Source organism: Tachyglossus aculeatus, chromosome 12 (genome assembly GCF_015852505.1).
Source record: "Tachyglossus aculeatus isolate mTacAcu1 chromosome 12, mTacAcu1.pri, whole genome shotgun sequence".
Classification (NCBI taxonomy): Eukaryota; Metazoa; Chordata; class Mammalia; order Monotremata; family Tachyglossidae; genus Tachyglossus; species Tachyglossus aculeatus.
In genome coordinates, this window is record NC_052077.1 from 16,937,449 (window position 1) to 16,957,544 (window position 20,096).

At 40.7% G+C, this 20,096-nt stretch overlaps 1 protein-coding gene across 1 annotated transcript in view; it reads left to right on the forward strand.

The window, feature by feature from the left end:
- Positions 1-20,096, forward strand: part of GAB1 (GRB2 associated binding protein 1) — a 154,205-nt gene that overhangs the window by 79,010 nt on the left and 55,099 nt on the right. The window contains 1 exon segment of the mRNA XM_038754984.1: positions 16,128-16,422. Within this exon segment, the coding sequence (XP_038610912.1) occupies positions 16,128-16,422 (295 nt within the window).

Here is a 20,096-nt window from a genome sequence, read left to right on the forward strand (position 1 = left end):
ATTGTTTGCTGCTGTTTGAAGGCAGTTTAAACCCTTTGAGTTGCTATTCCTCTGGCCCCAATGAGTTGTTCTCCCCTCTTTCTACACTTCACTCCATCATCTACGCCCACCCCTTTATTTGTTAAATCATGCAATACCCTTAACAATTGCTGTTATTTTCAGTCCATTGTGTCTACTTCCTGCTGGTCAAAGGTTATTAGGCCTGGGTGGTGTATAGTGAGATGGAAAGCTGACAGGAAGAAGAAAGCTGTAATTATTTTGGGGTCGACACAACTATGGAAATGGGCAAGACAGTGCTTGGATTTGTCGAAAACACAGAGAGGTAAATGGTCATCAAAACCCAAACTGCAATGGTTTTCTTGTTAATTATCTGCCTGTGATGGAATTGAGTAGGCTATGGAGTTGAAGGGGGAGGGGGAGGGTTTTATATATATATAAATGTATGTCTTAAGAGGGGGAAAAGGGCAAATGCTGTTCCTGAAGATGAAGTGGTTTCCGAGCAGCGTTTAAGATTTGCATATGTGTGTCTGAAAGCTCTTGATTTCATTATAGAGTGTGCTTGCATTTTTTGCACACAGCTTAGGATTTGATTTTTCCTTGAGAAAAGTGATTCTTCTTTGCAGCGTTGTATTCTTTATGTTCGGTTAGACTTATCTAGAATGAACGGCATATCTTTTTAGAAGAGTACTTTGTCCAAGTAAAGACAAACTTTGTGCCAGCGTGTCTGGGTATAGTGTGATTGGATTTTATAGAAGTTCCATTTCAGAGCTATTACACAAAATGTGGCATTGAATAATCAGAAGTAAACTTGTATGAGAGAGTGAAAATTGTATGTTTTCCTGATCCCTAGTATCATTGTCATACCTTCCAGTAATGTTTAGTTACTCAGATAATCAGTGTACTGTTAACTTTTGCTCTTTGTTTCTAGTGTTTCAGAATTTTTCTGTATATTAAATCTTGAATGACTCATGATAATGAATGGAAAGTAATTACTTTGTTTTATATTATTGAGCAAAAAACTTATAGTTCTCAGAAGAGATGTACTTGAAGGAGCAGAATAGCTGGAGGAAGATGTACATTATTTTTAATGTGGTAGGAAATACCTGTGGATTTATAAAACTGATTTCATTTTAAAACCAGTTTCTACCTCATTTTTTAGGTAATATTCATTGTAAGGCAGAGTGATTAAAACACTTGAGATATTTGTGATCACAGTTACAATACTATCGCATATTGTGTGGGGTTGAAAGTAAACATATGGGCGTAATAATTTTCAATATAAAACTGCTCCTGTGACAGGATGAAATTCCCCTCAGTTTAATATACTGTAAGTGGCACTAAAACTGGATTTGCCAATTGCGCAGTTGGAAAAATTGGAGGTTTTTTTTTTTTGAAACCTATAGTCCAGGCTTCTTTCATCACAGTTGATTATAAATGCATTTTATTACATTTCTCTCTCATTTTTCTAACCCGTCTCACATCATCTAAAATATAAGCATTGATCATGAATGTGCTATGAAAGACGATCTTTCTGTCCGGTCAGTGTGGAAGACATACTTGCCTTTAATGCAGCACCCACATCCTTGGGTAGCCTCAGAATCAGGAACGTGATCTTCAAACACAAAGGACAGCAACGTCCATTCAGAAGAGGGCCAAGCCACTGAGTTGGAACACTAGGATTAGCGATTAGCCTGCTGCAGTCAGAACTGCTCTTCCTCATGTTTCATCTCCTTTACTGTATATGGATCGGCATGTGGATTCTCGTGCAGTGTTTCACATTTCTCCTGGACTTTTTAAAAACTGTATGGAATTCCCTCCTGTTCCTATTCAGTGCAACACTTATTTTATCACTTCACAGCAAGGGTCTGTTGACACAAACATGATTGTGGCTCTCTGTCTTGGTGATCTGGTTCTCAGACTTAGGTCAGTTGTAGTTGTTCGTGGGCTTGATTAGGCAGTTTGTAATCCACCAACTTTTTCATTCTGTAGCCACCTTTCCTGAACACAGGCTAGTGAAGAGCAGAGTCCTTAGAGATGTTTTAGTCCCTTGAGGCATGTATTGAATGTTGCTTGGGTTTTTCTTCTTCATCTCTGGCCTGTAGGCAGTTCTGAAAAAGGAAAAGGAAAGTTAATTACTGGCAATGAAAGGGCGGTGCTTGGAGCCAACTTTCTCTTCCACATCTCTGTCCTCATGGTTGCCTGGCTATGCAGCCTATACCCCTAATGTATGAGGAAGGGCTAATCTGGATGGGGACTGGGAACAGACACTGGGTTCTGTGATGCCTGTCACTGTTGGGGAAGGGAGTCTGTGGAGACCAGGAAAAGACTAATCAGGAAATGTATCCTCTCATTCCTGTTCTTGCTTGCCTGAATGAAAAACGTGGTTGCCAGCATCGAGCTGTTGACTACGTTTTTCTAATCCTACTCATAGGTAGCAGCTGTTGTCTATCTGCCCTACAATTGGAGTCTTATTGCCATCTGGAAATACAGGTTTTTGCTGGTTGCAGGGAGTCAGTGGTGAAGAAGCTCAGTGGGACTACGTTGTCTGCCTCCCCACTGCAAGTTGCCTCCACGGATCTGCTCCTCATCCTCCTCATGTCATAGAGAGAAACCCCCAGCAGCTCCTGTGCCTCAGAGATGGCTGGGACACCAAAACTTTTGGTGTACATGGAACCAGCTGGCGTAGAAGAGTAAAACCCTTGCAGAGTTTCTCTCTCACTTTTCCCCCTGCATTGGACAAAGTGCTAAAGAGTATCAAGTAGCCAAAAGTTACCGTCCCTGTCTTGGGGAATTTGTAAACTGCAATAATGCTTTGTATTAGTACCTGCTTTTATGTTTCCAAAACCTTTTCACACCCTGGAATAGGAAGATGTGAGTACTTTTATTCCAATTTTAAAGGCCGAGAATGCTAAAACCCAGAAATCAATCAATCGATCGTATTTATCCAACGCTTACTGTGTGCAGAACACCGTACTAAGCTCTTGCGAGAGGATAATGTAACATTAAAAAGTTGGTAAAAACCCATTCCCTGCCCACAGCAAGTGTACAGACTAGAGACTAAGTGACATGCCAAAGTCCCCTAGCAGGCCAGTGGCAAAACTGGGGCTAAGACCCAGGGCCCAGGACCCTGGTCTCTTTTCACCAGACCACACTGTTATGGACACACATTCATGAATAGATAAATATAACTATAAATGCAGCAAGTACATCGATACATATACAGTAGTCTAGGGTTGGAAGGATTTGTGTTCTGGGCATGCTGTATATGTTAAGTGACCGTGTTCTGCTACTTTGAATTACCAAGCATTTCAGCAATGCATGGTGGCAGATGTTGGAATGCATTGAAACACATGTGTACACATGTTTTGTTGCCCAACCAGGAGCTGGAAATCTCTGGCCAAATGTGATTCAGCCCCTGTTGCCATCTGAAGAGGAAGCAGAAAGGGGCCCCGTTTGCCGGACCCTAACTCTCCTGGGGGACAGGTTTGCCCTGGTTTGTCTAGGGGGACAAGAATATTCAGGTTCTTGGTACTGAGGCTCTTCAATGATGGCCCAGGTCCCTGGAGTCTTCCATCTCATACAGCAAAACCCAAGGGAGTCCTCGCCCCATCTACTTCTAACCCAGAGGCTTTGTGATCGCATCAGACCCTCTCGGATGCATTGGGAAGTTGCTCTTTCCATTAGCTATTTGGTAATTCTAAATTCCGTTCCTACCAGAGGAAACTGAGAACCTCTTTGGGTAACTACCAGTGAGACTTTTTACTAGCTCAGTTTGACCTTTTCTTTTCAACTCTAATGCCTGGTTTTAGTGCTGGATAATTATGTAAACACAAACATTTAACAGGGTTATGGAACATTGCTTTTTCCGAAACCTTCCTCCGAGCATTGTCCAGCCGTATTTTCAGAGTTTTCTTTTTGTTTATATAACAAAGCTAAAGTTAGAACCGACAGCACAAGACTAGAAAATGGTGACAATAGTTTGAAAACAGGAAATTTTAGACTTGTGTGTGTTTGGAACAGATGATCATGATGATAGAGCCAGTAGAGTGGAAACTTCCACTGAGCCTGTTTTTTCCTTATTTTGTTCAGTGAGAAAAGATGGTGCTTCCTGGAAAACAACTCAAGTATTTTAAAGCAAATAGTAATGTTCCTTTTTCTGGCTTCATAATTAACTTGTTTTTCTGTAATACAATAATCACATTATGAAACCTATAAAAAATACATTCATTCAGATATTTGATTATCAACATTCAGATATTATTCACCAAAGTGTATTTTTTTTTTAAGAAAATGGCAACAGATGAATGTTACAGTCTCCAGTCCTAAAAGGGGAGGCTGCAAAGGAAATGTGTGTGTGTGTGTGCGCATGCGCACACACCAAGTGCATGCTTTCTACTTTGAAATTGGGGTTAAAATAAAGTGCAGTCAGTTCTCCTATTTACTGGAAGTTACATTCCAGAAGAACCTAAAGTTAAGGTAAACTTAACATTCTAGTAATCAGGCCTTGCAGCCATGCACATCAGTGTTTTCTTCCTGCCTTGAATGGTGGCCTGGCCATACAATATCACAATAATTCTACAATAGCTTTCTATTCAAACTGCAGAGTGAAACATGCCATGAGTTACTGGAACTGCAGCTGTCTAATCCCTTGCTAACCAAAGCACCTCCCAGTTTTGATCCACAGTGTCAGGATAGTCTTCCTATCAAGGAAAGATAAGATTCTTTCACTAGTTAGCATGCATATGAGGGGTGGGAGGGATGGGGGAGGTGTATTGGTAACATGCAGAAGCCTTCTCTGCAAAACTGCTTTAGCTATCTGGTGAAACCAGATTGGGCTGTTTCTGGATTTTGCATATTTCAATACAGAGTGCTTAATTTTGGAATCCCATCAAAAGACCTGTAAAGTAGATTTCCGTATGTTGAGTAATAATTAACATCAGTGCCTTGAAAACCACACAAGCAAGTTCAGGCAGAGTTCCAGTCTATTTGCGTATAATTTCCTCAAAGTGACATTTAGTGGAATTGCTGGTGACAAGCGTGCAAGATAGTGGACTGGTGTCTGAGGAACGAAGAGAGCTATTTGCTCATTCTGATTTAAAGTGGCATGCTGTAGCCATTAAACAGTATGGAATTTATCCTAGAGAGGGATATATTCTGCACAGTATCAATATTTAAACATGCTCATTGAGGCTTGAATTCCAGTCTCCACACTTAAAGTGAAAATAGAGTTTATGGTTTTCTCAGGATTAACTAGAATTCTCTGTTTTGCCTGGCTCCAGCCCGCTTCACCTTGTGCTTAGACCTGCACTTTCGTAGTTAGCATGAAGCAATCAGAAGAGAAGTTTGTACTTAAGCTTCTTGGATGTTGTGTTTTTCTCCATATATTTTGTTTTCAAAGATTTCCCCCACCAATATATAAAAAGATATTCATGGTATTCTCTGAAAAGACTCGAGTGAAGTCAATTTTCACCTTTTTAAAACAAAAAAGCAAAGCCAAACAGCACACCAGTCCAGCACACCAGTCAATCAATCAGTTGTATTTATTGAGTGCTCACTGTGTGCAGAGCACTATACTAAATCCTTAGGAAAGTATAATAAAACAATAAACAGATGCATTTCCGGCCTACAGCAAACTTACCCCAAGAATAAAGATCAAACTATAAAGTTATTCATTAGGAATCTCTTCTGGTATACCACAATTCCCTAAAGTTATTCATAGTATAATGAAAATCTACATCCATTTTTAAAAATGATATATTTTGATGGGCTAATTTGGCCTTCTCAACACACAATCCATTGCAGTGAACGTTTCAGTGGAAACTTTTGTCTTTGATCCGTATCCACTGCCAATGAAAAACAAAAATAAAAATCCAACCCCAAAACCCACCACCAGTAAATTTACTGTAGAAAATAAAAAAAAAGTAATAAGTTCTTACATCTGGTCTTCTTCTTTTGCAGAGTGTCCTTTCATCATTTGCCAGTTACTCAAAGTAATTGGTCACTTGAGTTTTAGATTTCTCAGACTCAACAGAATTAAGGATTTTTTGCATGATATTATCATAACTGCCTTCCTTCAATTTAATTTATTCCACTGTTGTGGATTCAGAAATTTGCATGTTCTAAAAATCATTTTGATGACATGGCAGTAGCACATTTTGGAGTTGTTTCTCTTATTGTAAAAAGGAATGTTTTCTGTGATTGTAGTATATTGAAAAAATATTTGGGGATGCAGATTTTTGGCATGAATATCCATTTCCAGTTTGGGGTAAGTAATTTGAAAGCCCATCCATCCAAGGATCTCAAAATATCAGAGAATTTTACAAACACGGATTAACAGATTGTCAAGGTGACTATTCAGTAGTCAGTCATTCAGAAGTTCTAGTAGTAGAATCCAGATTCTTATAAGGAATAAACAGTTAGGGAATCAATCAGCCTTCTATTTTTTAATCTACCCCAAATCGGATATCATTGTGTCTGCCTGTCACACCAATCAGATTAGCTCGTATCTACCCCAGTGCTTAGTACAGTGCCTGACACATAAGTGCTTAACAAATACGACAATAAAAAAAGCTAGTGCCTTTAAGGGTTGAGAATCCTACAAATTTGCCTATTATAAAAACCCACAGCCTCTCTGTGACTGTCTATTGATTACACCCTAACCCCTGTGCATTCCCTGGATTTCTTTGTATTTTAACAACTGCACAGCATTTTAATGTATTTTTACATGTATCACATCAATTTGACTTACACTCGGTGGCATCATCCCAACTCTAAATAGTCAAAGCTTGCACCTGTTCACATGTTTTGTTTTGTTGTCTGTCTCTAGACTGTCAGCCCACTGTTGGGTAGGTACCATCTCTATATGTTGCCAACTTGTACTTCACGAGCGCTTAGTACAGTGCTCTGCATACAGTAGCGCTCAATAAATACGATTGAATGAATGAATGAATCCCATTATGAATTAGAGTTCTAAAGTAACACATCCAGTAGCTTCATCTTTGAATCTGGAGAATAACAAATAGAATGCATAGGACAGCCAGATTTCAGTTATTTGACATAATTTTCAACTTCCTTCACCAGTCTTTTGACCATTTCCTCCCATCCACTTGGGAGGAAGTGTAATATTTTATACTGTGTATAGACTGTATGTGTGAAAACTGGTAATTCAGCGCTTAGAACAGTGCTTTGCACATAGTAAGTGCTTAATAAATGCCACCATTATTATTATTATTATTAATGTAGTCATTTCTGTTTTAACATATGCTTTCACTACACCATGTGGTTAGAACCCAGTGGAAATATTAGGGAACGTTCTTTCAACATTAGGAATCTGTTCTGGTATAACATGATCACAAGTTGACGCAAGTAGATTCAGAGTGGGCAAAAACTGTTGTATATATCAGTGTGTTGATTAAAGTGTGGCTTTTCCACAGCCTTCTGTACTGTGTATTCACTGGGTATCTTTGTATTTTAACAACTGCGCAGTATTTTAATGTAGTAAGAGAACAAGGGGTAAGAGTATAGTGAGTGTTTCTAGTAGTAGATAGATCAGTAATATTGGAATGTGTATAGAAAAGTATCCACCCTAGTGGCATCTTTTTATCATCTACTCTTAACCCAAGAATTCCCACAGAGTAAATTGTTGCTTTCACACACATCACCAGAACTCAAGAATACAATTACTGCATTATAGCATCATCATCATAATAATAATGATGATGGTATTTGTAAAGTGGTTACTATGTGCCAAGCACTGTTCTATGCACTGGGGTAGATACAAGGTAATCAGGTTGTTCCACGTGGGGTTCACAGTCTTAATCCCCATTTTACAGATGAGATAACTGAGGCACAGAGAAGTGAAGCGACTTGCCCAAAGTCACACAGCTGACAAGTGGCGGAGCCGGGATTAGAACCCGTGACCTCTGACTTCCAAGCCCGGGCTTTTTCCGCTGAACCACGTTGCTTCATGAGAATGAGAATAAAAATGAGAAGTAGTGTGGCCTAGTGGAAAGAGCCTTGGCCTGGGAGTTAGAGTTCCTGGGTTAGAGGAACTGGGTTTCCAGTTCTACCACTTGCTGCTGTATGACCCTGGGCAAGTCACTTAACTTCACTTAACTTCTCTGTGTCTCGGTCCCTTCATCTGCAGAATGGGGATTCAATTCCTTTTCTCCCTCCTGCTTAGACTGCAGGCCCCATGTGGGACCTGATTATCTTCTATTCGGCCCTGTGTTAAGTACAGTGCTTGACATATGGTGAGCACTTAGCAAATATCCCAATTATTATAGCAGAAATGACAGTTCTGCTGGTAGGAAGAGGAGAGGGGGAAGGAGAGTAGGAACCTTACTATGTCCAACCGAAAGCCAGAGCTTGAAAGAGACATAGGTGATCCCAAGGGGTTGGGAGGATTGAGAAGGGGCGGGTTGCTGAGAACTAGCAGGAAAAATGGTGAAAAAAACCCAAACATTAGAAGGTTGCAGGTGGTTGGGAAAAGAGGAGAAGAAAAAAACAAGGAAAGCCAAGGTCTTGTTGCCCACTTTTTTTATAATTGTAGGATATGAAGCAAGTAACAAAATGCTGATTTCTATGTTTGTAAAATTTTGCAATTTTAATTGGTGCCTGATTTGAGGTCATCCATGTCAAAGCTTTCTTAGCTCTTAAATAATTGAATGTACCTAGGAGCATTCAAGATGGTGATCCAAGTTAAATGCATCATGTAATGATGAACTGTATCCCTCCTATCCCATTTGATGCTGACATTTGATCAAATTTATTGTCTAATTCCCTTTGTAGTAATAATAATAAGGAATGAATTGAATTTATCAATTCCGTCCTATCAGAGGCATGAAATGAAAAGTGATGTATACCCTATGGTGCTGTGTGCATCGAAATGAACGATAAGGGCTTTGTAAGTGCTCTGCATACGGTAAGCCCTCAATACATATGATTGATTGATCTGTGCGGCTCTAGAATGGAAAGTTAACTGTGGAGCAAAGCTGTGGAGTTTTTAGCCAAAGTCTGTTTGCTTAAGATGTTTCAGATGTGTTTATGCAGATGAGAACTATATTGTGGTCCACTCAACCATTGAGCAGTTTATGTTTTTTTTTTACACAAGTATATTACTCTATGAGTAATGCAAATGTAATAAAATGAGGAAATTTGATCTCACTTCTTACCAATTAGCCCAAAGAGGGTTTTTTTGGAGGGGGCGAGTGGGCGCTGGCAGGAGGAGAGACTGCAAATTAAGTTTTCATGTATCAACTTTTGTGCACAAATTGTTTCAAAGGTTTAGTTCTAAAATGTTTTTACTGTTTGGGTCCGTCCCGTTGAGCACAGTTCCATGGGCTTGGTGTTCAGCTTTGAGGGGGACTGTGAATGCTGCAAGGTTATAAATAGAACAAACTTTAAGAATCCCAGATATTTTCAGATAACAAAGAGTGATTTATGTGGGTGCATTTTGGGCTTTGACAAAACATAGAGAAGCTTTTGTACTCTGATTAGCAAGTGTGCTGATGTCAGTTCTCTTGTCTAGCATCATGCTTTTTTCTGTTGCTAAATTGTGCTTTGTACTATAATCCAGGGAACCTTTGTATCTGCCTTATTAGAGTGTGTAGTTTATGTAATTGCTTTTGTTTTTCTGTTTAATCTCTGCCAAATTCAGTGAGAGTGAGTCATTATGTGATTAAAGCATTCACATTTATGCCATGAACAGCAACAAAAAAAGCAGGTGCTCTTAGATTAAACTCAGTATTTCAGTGCAGTGTTTTTTTGATTATAGAGCTCACCTCATGTATAACATCTCCTTGCCAAATCCCTGTGAATCATGGTCCCTATGTGCACCAAATTATATCATGTGTACTTTATTTTGGTTTTCAAATGCATGTTTAATTTGACTTTCTGGAACCATGTGAGGAACTAGAGAAGCTGCCAGGGCCCAGAGGCACAAAACAAGAAGGAAAGTGAGCTTTATGGTGCTTTATGCATCGAAATGAATGATTCCTTTATCTTTGGATATTTTCCACTTTTATTTTGTTTTCCTTCCAGTGTATGTGATTTGATTCCTCAAGTTAACACAACTGGTTTATAGTTAAAGGGACCCAACTTTTTATTTCTCCTCCTACTTGAATATTTTTTGTGTGAATTCATAGAAGGAGTTTTGTTTGACAAACATGATACCTACCTAATGTGACATAAAGCAGCCTATTCAGGGGACCCTGTCCAGAAAGCAGATTTGTGTCTATTATAGGGCACAGAGAAGCGTGTTTTGAGTACCTCAAGTACCCAAAAATCTTTTACAAAAGTCAAGTGAGATTTAGTAGTCTTCGTTCTAAAATGGATAATCTTTTTGGATGGTCTTCGGGTTTTTTTTTCCATTGAGAAACACAGATCTAGCTTTTATAGTAATTTTTCAATGCCACTGATACGTTCATAATCACTTTCCTGTCAGCATGATGGATAGTGCTGATTTAGATTTTATCACATGGCTTTACTAGTTTGTTTCGATTAAGGTACATAGACAAGTTGGGCCCATAGTGGATACGTATATCCACTCAGTGCCAGACCAAGTTATTTTGTATTTTATCATAGGCCCACAAATCCAATTTGTAACCTTTCATTTTCTATATGAAGCATCTTTTTAAATGCATAAACCTGTGTCTCCAAGCATCCCAAAGATTTCACATAATTTTCTCTTTGACATTGACACTTCTTTGTTCTTCCATTCACCTTCCTGTCGGTACTAGGAGTGTTGGTAAAAAAAAGATTCGATGTTTGACCATCTTTTTTCTGGAACTTCTTGGTAAGGGCTTGGAAAATCCTGTTTGAAGAAAATATTTTTTTAATCTGACCTGGGTATTTTTCTTGGGCAGAGTGATACACTTTCCATTTTTGAAAAAGACTCCGATTTTGATTTCTGTTTCACTTGGTTTTGTTTATGATAGTCAACTCCTAAATTATTAAAGCGTTGAATTTTCCAGTTTGTGGGTCATCCAGGCCTCTGGTTTCTCTTCTGTTTCCCTCCTACTACCTGTCTTTTGGCCATTTCATTAGTTCTTGGCACATTCATCATAGGATTTAGAGAGCAATAAAGAAAGGAAGTGCAACTCAAAATCAGTCAATTCTGCTATAGAGCAGCATTTGTAAATCTCTGGTGAGGAAGAAAGTTAAAACTAATGAATAAGGTGAGGTTTCTATGCTTTCCAAGTCTGCCATTACTATAGATAATCATCTTTGGCTGTATTTCACTACCTGACAAAGAAAACATTCCCATAAGAGAAATTATTTTTAGTCAGCCCCACATTAAAAAAAATATTTTTGCAACTGTGGCCATTTGGAATTGCTGCCATTGTATGAACAGGCTTTTAATATTGTTAGGTGCCAAGAAAAGAAACATGTTAATAGCTCGGCATGTAAAAAGCCAGTGTGACAAATATAGAGCGAATGACACACCACAAATGCACAGTCCATTTGATTTGGAACTATTACTAAGAGGATTCATTCAACTAATTTTTATCTTTTAGATCTAGTATTTTCCTGTTGCCCATGCCCTGTTTAGAAACTTTCAGTATGATGGCTAATTTCATCTTGTCCCACTTGACAAACATTGGGTTAGCTCAAAATAGACTAAATTTCACTAGATTCCTGTTTGTAGACTACTGCCACTGGGGAATCCTTTGTTTTTACACAGGTTAAGAGTCAACAGATGGCAAAAACCCTTGCGTTGATGGTTATAAAAACTATGTGTGCAATTAGCGATTTGTTCTTGTTCTTCCATTGTCCAATTCAAGGGCTTCAGATATCTTGCCTAGCCAGTGACCTGGAGAGGTTACTGTAAGAACAGAAGTGTAGCAGCCACAGGGAATATTTGGTTCCATTAATGAACACACAGTACCATGTTATGCCGTCCATGTTCTTCCTGGACAAAGTGTCCTCCCTCAGGCAGTGTTCACTCCCGGTAGAGTCTGGCAGTCCTGAGCGGCGAATTTTATCTTCCCCTCTTCAGAGGGTGACCTAGATTTCTTAATGTGGGCCTGTTTTTTCTCTAGCAGTATACCAGCTGTGAAGGAACTTCAAAGGGTTGCAGGGTCTAATTAGATTGTTGGGATCTGCTGATGGGTTTAATGGGCTCTGAAGAAGACTTTCTCAAGCCTTCGGCATTGCTTTTATTCTTTCCTTGACCAAAATGGGGGAAGACAGGGAGCAGGGAAAGAGATGACGTGAATAAATATGACTGTCTGTTCCCTTAGAGCCAAAATGTAGTTTTCTTAAAAAATATTGATGATCCCTTTGGAGTAAACTATAGTGCATTATGAGTTGGCATTCCATATTTTACCAGAAATAATTTGGTTTTGTTTAATCTACCCCTGTGTTTAATGCAGTGCTTGGTGTGTAGGAAGCACTCAACAAGTATCAATAATACCCAATTGATAATCAATAAGTCAGTGTTATTTATTTAGTGCTTACTGTGTGCAGAACACTGTACTAAGCGCTTGGGCGAGTACAGAGAGTACATTATAACAGGGTTGGTAGACACGTTCTGTGCCCACAGGGATCTTACAATCTAGACTGGAGGCCAGACATTAATCTAAATAAGTAGTACATAAGTGCTTTGGGGTTGTGGGTAGTGTGACTATCAGGGTACAGATTCAAGTGAAAAAGCAATGCAGAAGGGAGAGGGAGTTGGGTGGAAAAGGGCTTAATTGGGGAAGGCCTCTTGGAGGAGATGTGACTCCACTCCACACAACGTTTGTGTGAGGATTGATTGCCCCTTGCCAGGCTGATGCCTTTATCCTCTGCAGCATCTGTCACTCATTTAGGATCTGTTCCTTGTCGTCTAGATCTTGCCAAAGCATCTCAAGGAGAGCAATCCATCTCCTGATTGCTGCCAGCCAGGATGGTCTGTCTGCTGTCATTATTGTCTTCCAACAGTCTGCCACTGTTCTACACTGAGCCTGTGTTTCCCTGTCATTCAAACTTTCTTTGACCCTCCCTCTATATACATATCTATCCCATGTCAGTTACCCATATAGCAGTTTTATGGCCATCCGTTCATCAACCACTCTGTTTACGTCTCCCACCCAGAGGAGCTGTGTTGCAATGAATTCTGCCTAAGATCTCCTCAGCAGACAGCTTGGTTGGTGATTCTGTATTGCCATTTGATGTTGTATGACTTGCAGATGATGCTGATGAAACTGCCGGGTGTGCCTTCTGTCGTAGGTCTAAGTTATGCAAGCTCAAAAAAAAAAAGATCTGGCATATCTATAGTTTTAATTTGGTACGAAGCTTGATGCTTCATTATCTCCAGACTGGCTGTCTCACAGAGTAATGCCGACCTTCTTGATTTGGGTTTGTTTTTTGTCTGTTGGTGTATCCCACCTGGGTGGGAGATTTCAGTGACAACATTAAATTCTGTTTCACCGATAAAACTATTTGGCTGTGTGTAGAGTCCCAGGTGGAGACTGGGAGATTACTTTAGTCACTTTCAGGCGCATTTTCTGTCCATAGGGTTATGCTGGCTCTGTGACGCAGCTCATAATCATATGTGTTATCTTGTATAAGTGCTTCCAGGGCTTATTTATTAGTATACAACAGCTTCTGGGTAATTGTTATGTACTTCCATTAATGCTTTTTGCCTTTTATATAGGAAGAGGTAGCTTGTCTCAGAATAAATTTTGGATCAACTAAGAAACTCTTCCTATATAAAAGGCAAAAAACATTGCCTTTGCATATACCCAAAGTCTCACAGCAGGCAAGTGGCAGAGGCAGATCTGGGACTATTCATTCATTCAGTCATATTTATTGAGCGCTTACTGTGTGCGGAGCACTGTGCTAAGTGTTTGTGAAGTACAAGTCGGCAACATATAGAGATGGTCCCTACCTAACTGCGGGCTCACAGTCTAGAAGGGGGAGAAAGACAACAAAACAAAACATGTAGGCAGAGGTCAAAATCGTCAGAACAAATAGAATTATAGCTATAAACCCTATAAAACTAGGAAGCTAGAACCCAGATCCTCCAACTCTTAGACCCATGTTCTTTCCACTGTCTAGCTTCAAAACCTTGGTAAATGTTTCAAGTCAGCTGGATTGCCAGAGGGCAGGTCTGTTAGTGGTATCAAATGCTCATGTGAATTATATGAATGTAGTGTAGAAGTTTGGGCGTTGCTCCATGCATGTCTCCTGTATCTGTTGGACTGCAAGGATCATGTCAGTAGGATTATTACTTCAGACATTGGTAGTGTCAGCAATCAGCTCTCACATTTCTCCTTGAAGACAGAGATGATGTTAGCAGCTCTGAAATCCTATGGTATTTCTTCAGTGTTCCATATTCAAGGCATATTTCATTTTGGCACATCTTCAATCTATAAATGAATTAGTGGCCTAAATCTATATGAGGCCAATACTTTATCCTTTGAAAGTCCTTTTTAAAAAAAATCAGTACTCTTTAGTGGCAAAGGAAGTTACTTATACCTAAGAGTGAACATTGAATAATATCTCCAGTTTGAATTTATCCCTACCCTTAGTTCTGCCAAAATATGATGACATTTTGATGTGATGTCACTGAACATTTTGATTCAGTCGCCAAAGTAGAATTAGGGAAAGGTCTGCTGACAGTGTGTGTCTGTCTGGCTGCAGTGAGACTTGATGTCAAAAGAATCAGACTGTGGGCAAACGTGCTTTATTGAACAAAGTGAATGCTACATCACATCACAAATTCCCCCCAACACAGGGTTTTACCCAGGATACCTGAGTGTATTACCGAAGCGAACTATCCTTAAGCAGCTAAGAGAACCAACCAATTATGTGGATTCATTGGGGGGAACTTATTTTTAATTCTGTGCTGTTTAACTGGTTCAAGCACTTGCTCCCTGGAATAATAATAATAATAATAATGGCATTTGTTAAGCACCTACTATGTACTAGGCACTGTTCTAACTGCTGGGGGGTGGGTACAGGGTGATCAGGTTGTCCTATGTGGGGCTCACAGTCTTAATCCCCATTTTACAGAAGAGGTAACTGAGGCACAGGGAAGTTAAGTGACTTGCCCAAAGTCACACAGCTGACAAGTGGCAGAGCCGGGATTAGAACCCATGACCTCTGACTACCAAGCCCATATGTTTGTACATATTTATTACTCTATTTATTTATTTTACTTGTACCTATCTATTCTATTTATTTTATTTTGTTAGTATGTTTGGTTTTGTTCTCTGTCTCCCCCTTATAGACTGTGAGCCCACTGTTGGGTAGAGACTGTCTCTTTATGTTGCCAGCTTGTACATCCCAAGCGCTTAGTACAGTGCTCTGCACACAGTAAGCGCTCAATAAATACGATTGATTGATTGATTTCCACTGATCCACGCTTGGAATGGATAGCCTAGGAGAATGGGGAATTAGTGGTGTACTGAACGGTTGAGGACAGAGATCTACATTGGATAAAAAAGAACTAGGTTTTGTCCTTCCTGCTCTGAGAGGTAAAAATCCATTCAACAGTCCAGATAGATTTTGCATTATGGGGAAGCAACATTTTTTGTAAAAATTATAATAATTATAATGGTGATATACATTAATGGTTATGATGTGCCAAGCAGTAAACCAAGTGCTATAGAAGACACAAGACATGTATCCTTTCCAACAACTCTCGTTTCTACATTAGACTTGCCCTCTTTGTATTTGGGGTCTTCACACTTCCTAATGAAAAACTCCCCTTGCCTTATAGGCAGCTGTGCCAAAGGAGTGACTAGAAGTTCAACAGAGAGTTTATTAGCAGAGTATCAAACTAAAAAACATTGTCAGAAACCCCTTCACTCTAGGAATATGTTAATCGATTGGTCAAGTTTATTGAGCACTTAGTGTGTACAGAGCACTGTACTAAGTGCTTGGGAGGGCGCAGTATGTTTATGATATTCAAATACTAAAAACTGAGAACACTGAAAAGCACTGAGAAAGCTTTTAGCCTGATCGAAGATTGCAGCGGAACAACAATGGATCCTGCTGTTAAATACAAAGTGATTTTCCCTTCCATAAAAGAAAATAATCTTGTGGGAACATCTGTTTTTGTTGTAAATTGTAGTTCAGTGGGAAATCTGTTGCCGAGTCAATAAAACTCAATGGATTCTTCCTGATCTTGTTCACAGGCATGGAAGAGAAGATGGTTCGTGCTGCGGAGCGGCCGTTTAACAGGAGATCCGGATGTCTTGGAATACTATAAAAATGACCATGCCAAAAAACCTATCCGTATTATTGACTTAAACTTATGCCAGCAAGTAGATGCTGGATTGACATTTAACAAAAAGGAGTTTGAAAATAGCTACATTTTTGACATCAACACTATAGACCGCATCTTCTACTTGGTGGCGGACAGTGAAGAGGAGATGAATAAGTGGGTTCGATGTATCTGTGACATCTGTGGGTTTAACCCAACAGAGGAAGGTAAGTTCCAGATTTTTGCTTGAGAAAAGCAGGTTATATTTGTTACACTTCATTCATATTAGAATGACTCCATAACAATCTGCCTTAAACTCAAATATAGAGGAGGTATTAGGTATTTTGCTTTCCCTCACCAGGGTCTAATACCTAGAAAAGCATCTTTACCCTTGCATTGTGAGATTCTATAGTTTGGGATAGCTTACCTTAATGTAATGCTCCCCAAAGCAGACTTCAAAAACCTTAAGAATTTCCCCCTCTGATGTGATTTTTACCAGCAGCAGCAGGCAGCTCAGCACTTTTCTGGTTCATACCTAGTAGCAGTATAAATGACAAATATTATAAATTATTTATTCATATTAATGTCTGCCTCCCCATCTAGACTGTAAGCTGGTTGTGGGCAGAGAATGTGCCTACTAACTCTGTTTGTATTGTATTTTCCTGAGCGCTCAGTATAATGCTCTACACACAGTAAATGCTTAGAAAATACCATCGATGATGATGATGATAGATTAAGCTGTAGCTGTTGGGCTCATTTCTTTCTCTGTAAATCCAGCTTCTTCTACTCCTGAGGCCTCTGACGGTTGGCACTGTGTCAGAAATAATGATGGCATTTGTTAAGCACTTACTGTGTGCAAAGCACTGTTCTAAGCACTGGGGGGGATACAAGGTGATCAGGTTGTCCCACATGGGGCTCACAGTCAATCAGTCAATCAATCAATCAATCATATTTATTGAGCACTTACTGTGTGCAGAGCACTGTGCTAAACGCTTGGGAAGTACAAGTCAAGTACAGTCGTAATCCCTATTTTACAGATGAGGTGACTGAGGCTCAGAGAAGTTAAGTGACTTGCCCAAGGTCACACAGCAGACGTGGCGGAGCAGGGGTTCAAACCCATGACCTCTGACTCCAAAGCCCGTGCTCTTTCCACTGAGCCACGCTGCTTGTGAAGCTGTTTGGATGGTGCCCTGGCCTGAGAAGGGCTGAGCTAGCCTTGGGTGGTCAGTGATTCTCCCATGTTGGACTCCTAGGATTCACTGATGAAGAGCTCAAGTTCTTCACACACAGTGGCTGGGGTACCACGCTGTCATCAAACACATGTGGTCATTTCTGTGTCCCCACGAGGCCTAGGCTCTAAGGAGCAGCCTTACCAGTAATCCTCTACTGGCCACAAGGCTGAACTCGGCCAAATGAAATAAAATGATTTACTGCACTTGGGCCCCATTCTTGTTGGGCCTGGCCATAGATGCCAAGTCCATGAAGCGATGGGGGCTGTGGAGACCTAGTCCCCGTGGATATCTGTGGTCATTGTTTTTGCCCCCACAGCATCGTCCTAGGATTCTACAAAGGCTTGAGCAGGATTTAAAGAGCTAAGAGTTTCCAAGGGGGTGGGGTCTGTAATTTATTTTAATGTCTGTCCCCAAAGCCGGACTGCCATTTGCAAGCCCCTTCCCTCCCAGACAGCCTCTCCCCTCCCCCTTCCCCCTGCCACCAGGAAGAAGAGTAGGGCACCATAGGCTCAGTTGAGCCTTGAGAGGTTGTTTAGACCACAGAGTAGCATATTGGATTCTCCCAAGGGCTTAGTCCAGTGCTCTACACATAGTAAGTGCTCAATAAATAGGATTGATTGATGACACGTGGGTAGAATTCACTTGCCCTAGAGACAGTTGACATGGAGAAGCGATGGAGGTTAGTAATACATCGATCCTGAAACTCAGTTTCGGTTGCATCCGAAATGGAGGGACACTCTTTGTGAGTCGGCGAGGATTGGCTCTGAAAAAGTTGCTGCTTAATAAATTTGAACCACTGCATTAACAGGGCCAGCTTCAGAGAGCGGGGCTCATGGAGGCAGTGGCAGAGGCTGCATGGCTTCTCACAAAGACATGGGGTACGTGTTCTCTGCTCCTCTCTGAAAAGTCGTGGCAGCAGGCTTGTCAGTCAATCAGCAGCATTTATTGAGCACTAACTGTGTGCAGCGCACTCTGTTTGGCACTTGGGAGAGAACGATAGCAAATGCAGACAGAATTCCTGCCCTCAAGGGTCTTACAGTCTAGCCCTAGAGACAGACAGCACGATAAATTTCAGATAGGGCGAGCAACCGAGTCTAAGGATATGAAGTTATCTAAATATAAGGGTTTGGGTTCACTGAGGGTACAAACTGTGTATGAGTGGCAGGAAGTCGGGACTTGGGAGCCGAGGTGCCTGGGACATTCAGTGGAAGGGTGTTTTTCGAATGGACATCTGAAAGTGGTGCATATTACATTATTTTGTTATGCTGTGTGCAGACTTAGTGTAATTAAAGGGACGGGGCAGCTAATTTTTTCTTGCCATAAGGAGGCCAAATGCGTGAAGCTGGCCAGCTCTTCGCGTCAGTCGCTTCCTCGTCTTTTGACTGCTTATTTAGGGAAGCGCTCTTAAAATGTTTTCAGAGAAGTAGGGCAGAGGGAGCACACTGTCACCCGTTAGTTCAGAATTTCTAAATGGTTTCCTTTATTATCGAATGTTTTTAACCTACCTAGAGTGAAGTGTAGTACAAAATACTTTCGATGAAAATCGCTTATATGGGGCTTTGGTATCCTTTCAAAATAAAATGTGAGTCCAAGACGTGAGGGGCAGCAGCATGATTATACTCTAGTAGTCATATTCAAAGCTCTTTATTACTGTTATAATATATAGAGCAGCCTACAGCACAATGGCAAAACTGTACTTAGAAATAAACAAAAACCTTCAGTGTCTGCGGGTGAGTGGAAAGGCTGAAGAAGAGAAGAGAGCCTGTGTAATGAGCTCCCTGCCTTCCCCCACTAAACCATCTTGCAGTCGTGTCTCATCTCCCTCCTCACACCCCGCCGGCTCTTTTCCTCACTAGCACTTTCCCCTCCCTGTTTTCTACTTGACCCTTTCTCTTCCCCGTCCCCCTGTATTCGCTGGCTAGAGACTCCAAGAGTTCCTGAAGTCCTTCAGTCAGAAAAAACCCTTTGTGTGGTCTAGGAAAAGGCTGAGGAATGGCAGTGGCCAGCTGCAAAGCCATAAAGCCATGAAGACATTGGTTCCTCAGTTTGGAAGGGAATAGAGTACAGACTTCTGCCTCTCGATTACAGTGATGAAGTGTTCAGGTCCAGGTTTTCCTTAGCTAATGGCTGATTTGGGTGGGGGAGGTGATGTTAGGAGGCTTCTGATTTAAGTGACCACTCCTCTTCCCTTTTCACTTCTCCTGAGATTCTTAAAATCAGGAGGGCACTCAGTGAGATCATAGACAAGGTTGTTATGCCGGGAAAGAGGGAGTAAGTTGATTACTTTTGGGGCGTGCAATAACTCTTCACCGGCTGTTTGAGTAGATCACAGAATATCAAGGCTTTGGCTGAACATTCCAACATAAGCAGCAAATCCAAGGATCTTTAGCTGGAAGTAGGAATTTATGCTGCTCTGGAATGCATGCGACATATCCTATTACCAAACATGGGTCAATTCCCTGGATGAGCATGGGAAGATGATGAATAGGGGAGACCTTATGCCCTACAAATTTTTCTGGGGGAGGGGGAGGATCTGGAGCATATGGCCCAAAAATGCTTGGTAGCCCTCTTGGTTTAGGGCATTTCCCAAAAGCACTAGGGAACAAATATGACTACACAGCATATGTGAGCATAATGAGAGTCTATTTAGACTACATCTCTGGTAGCAC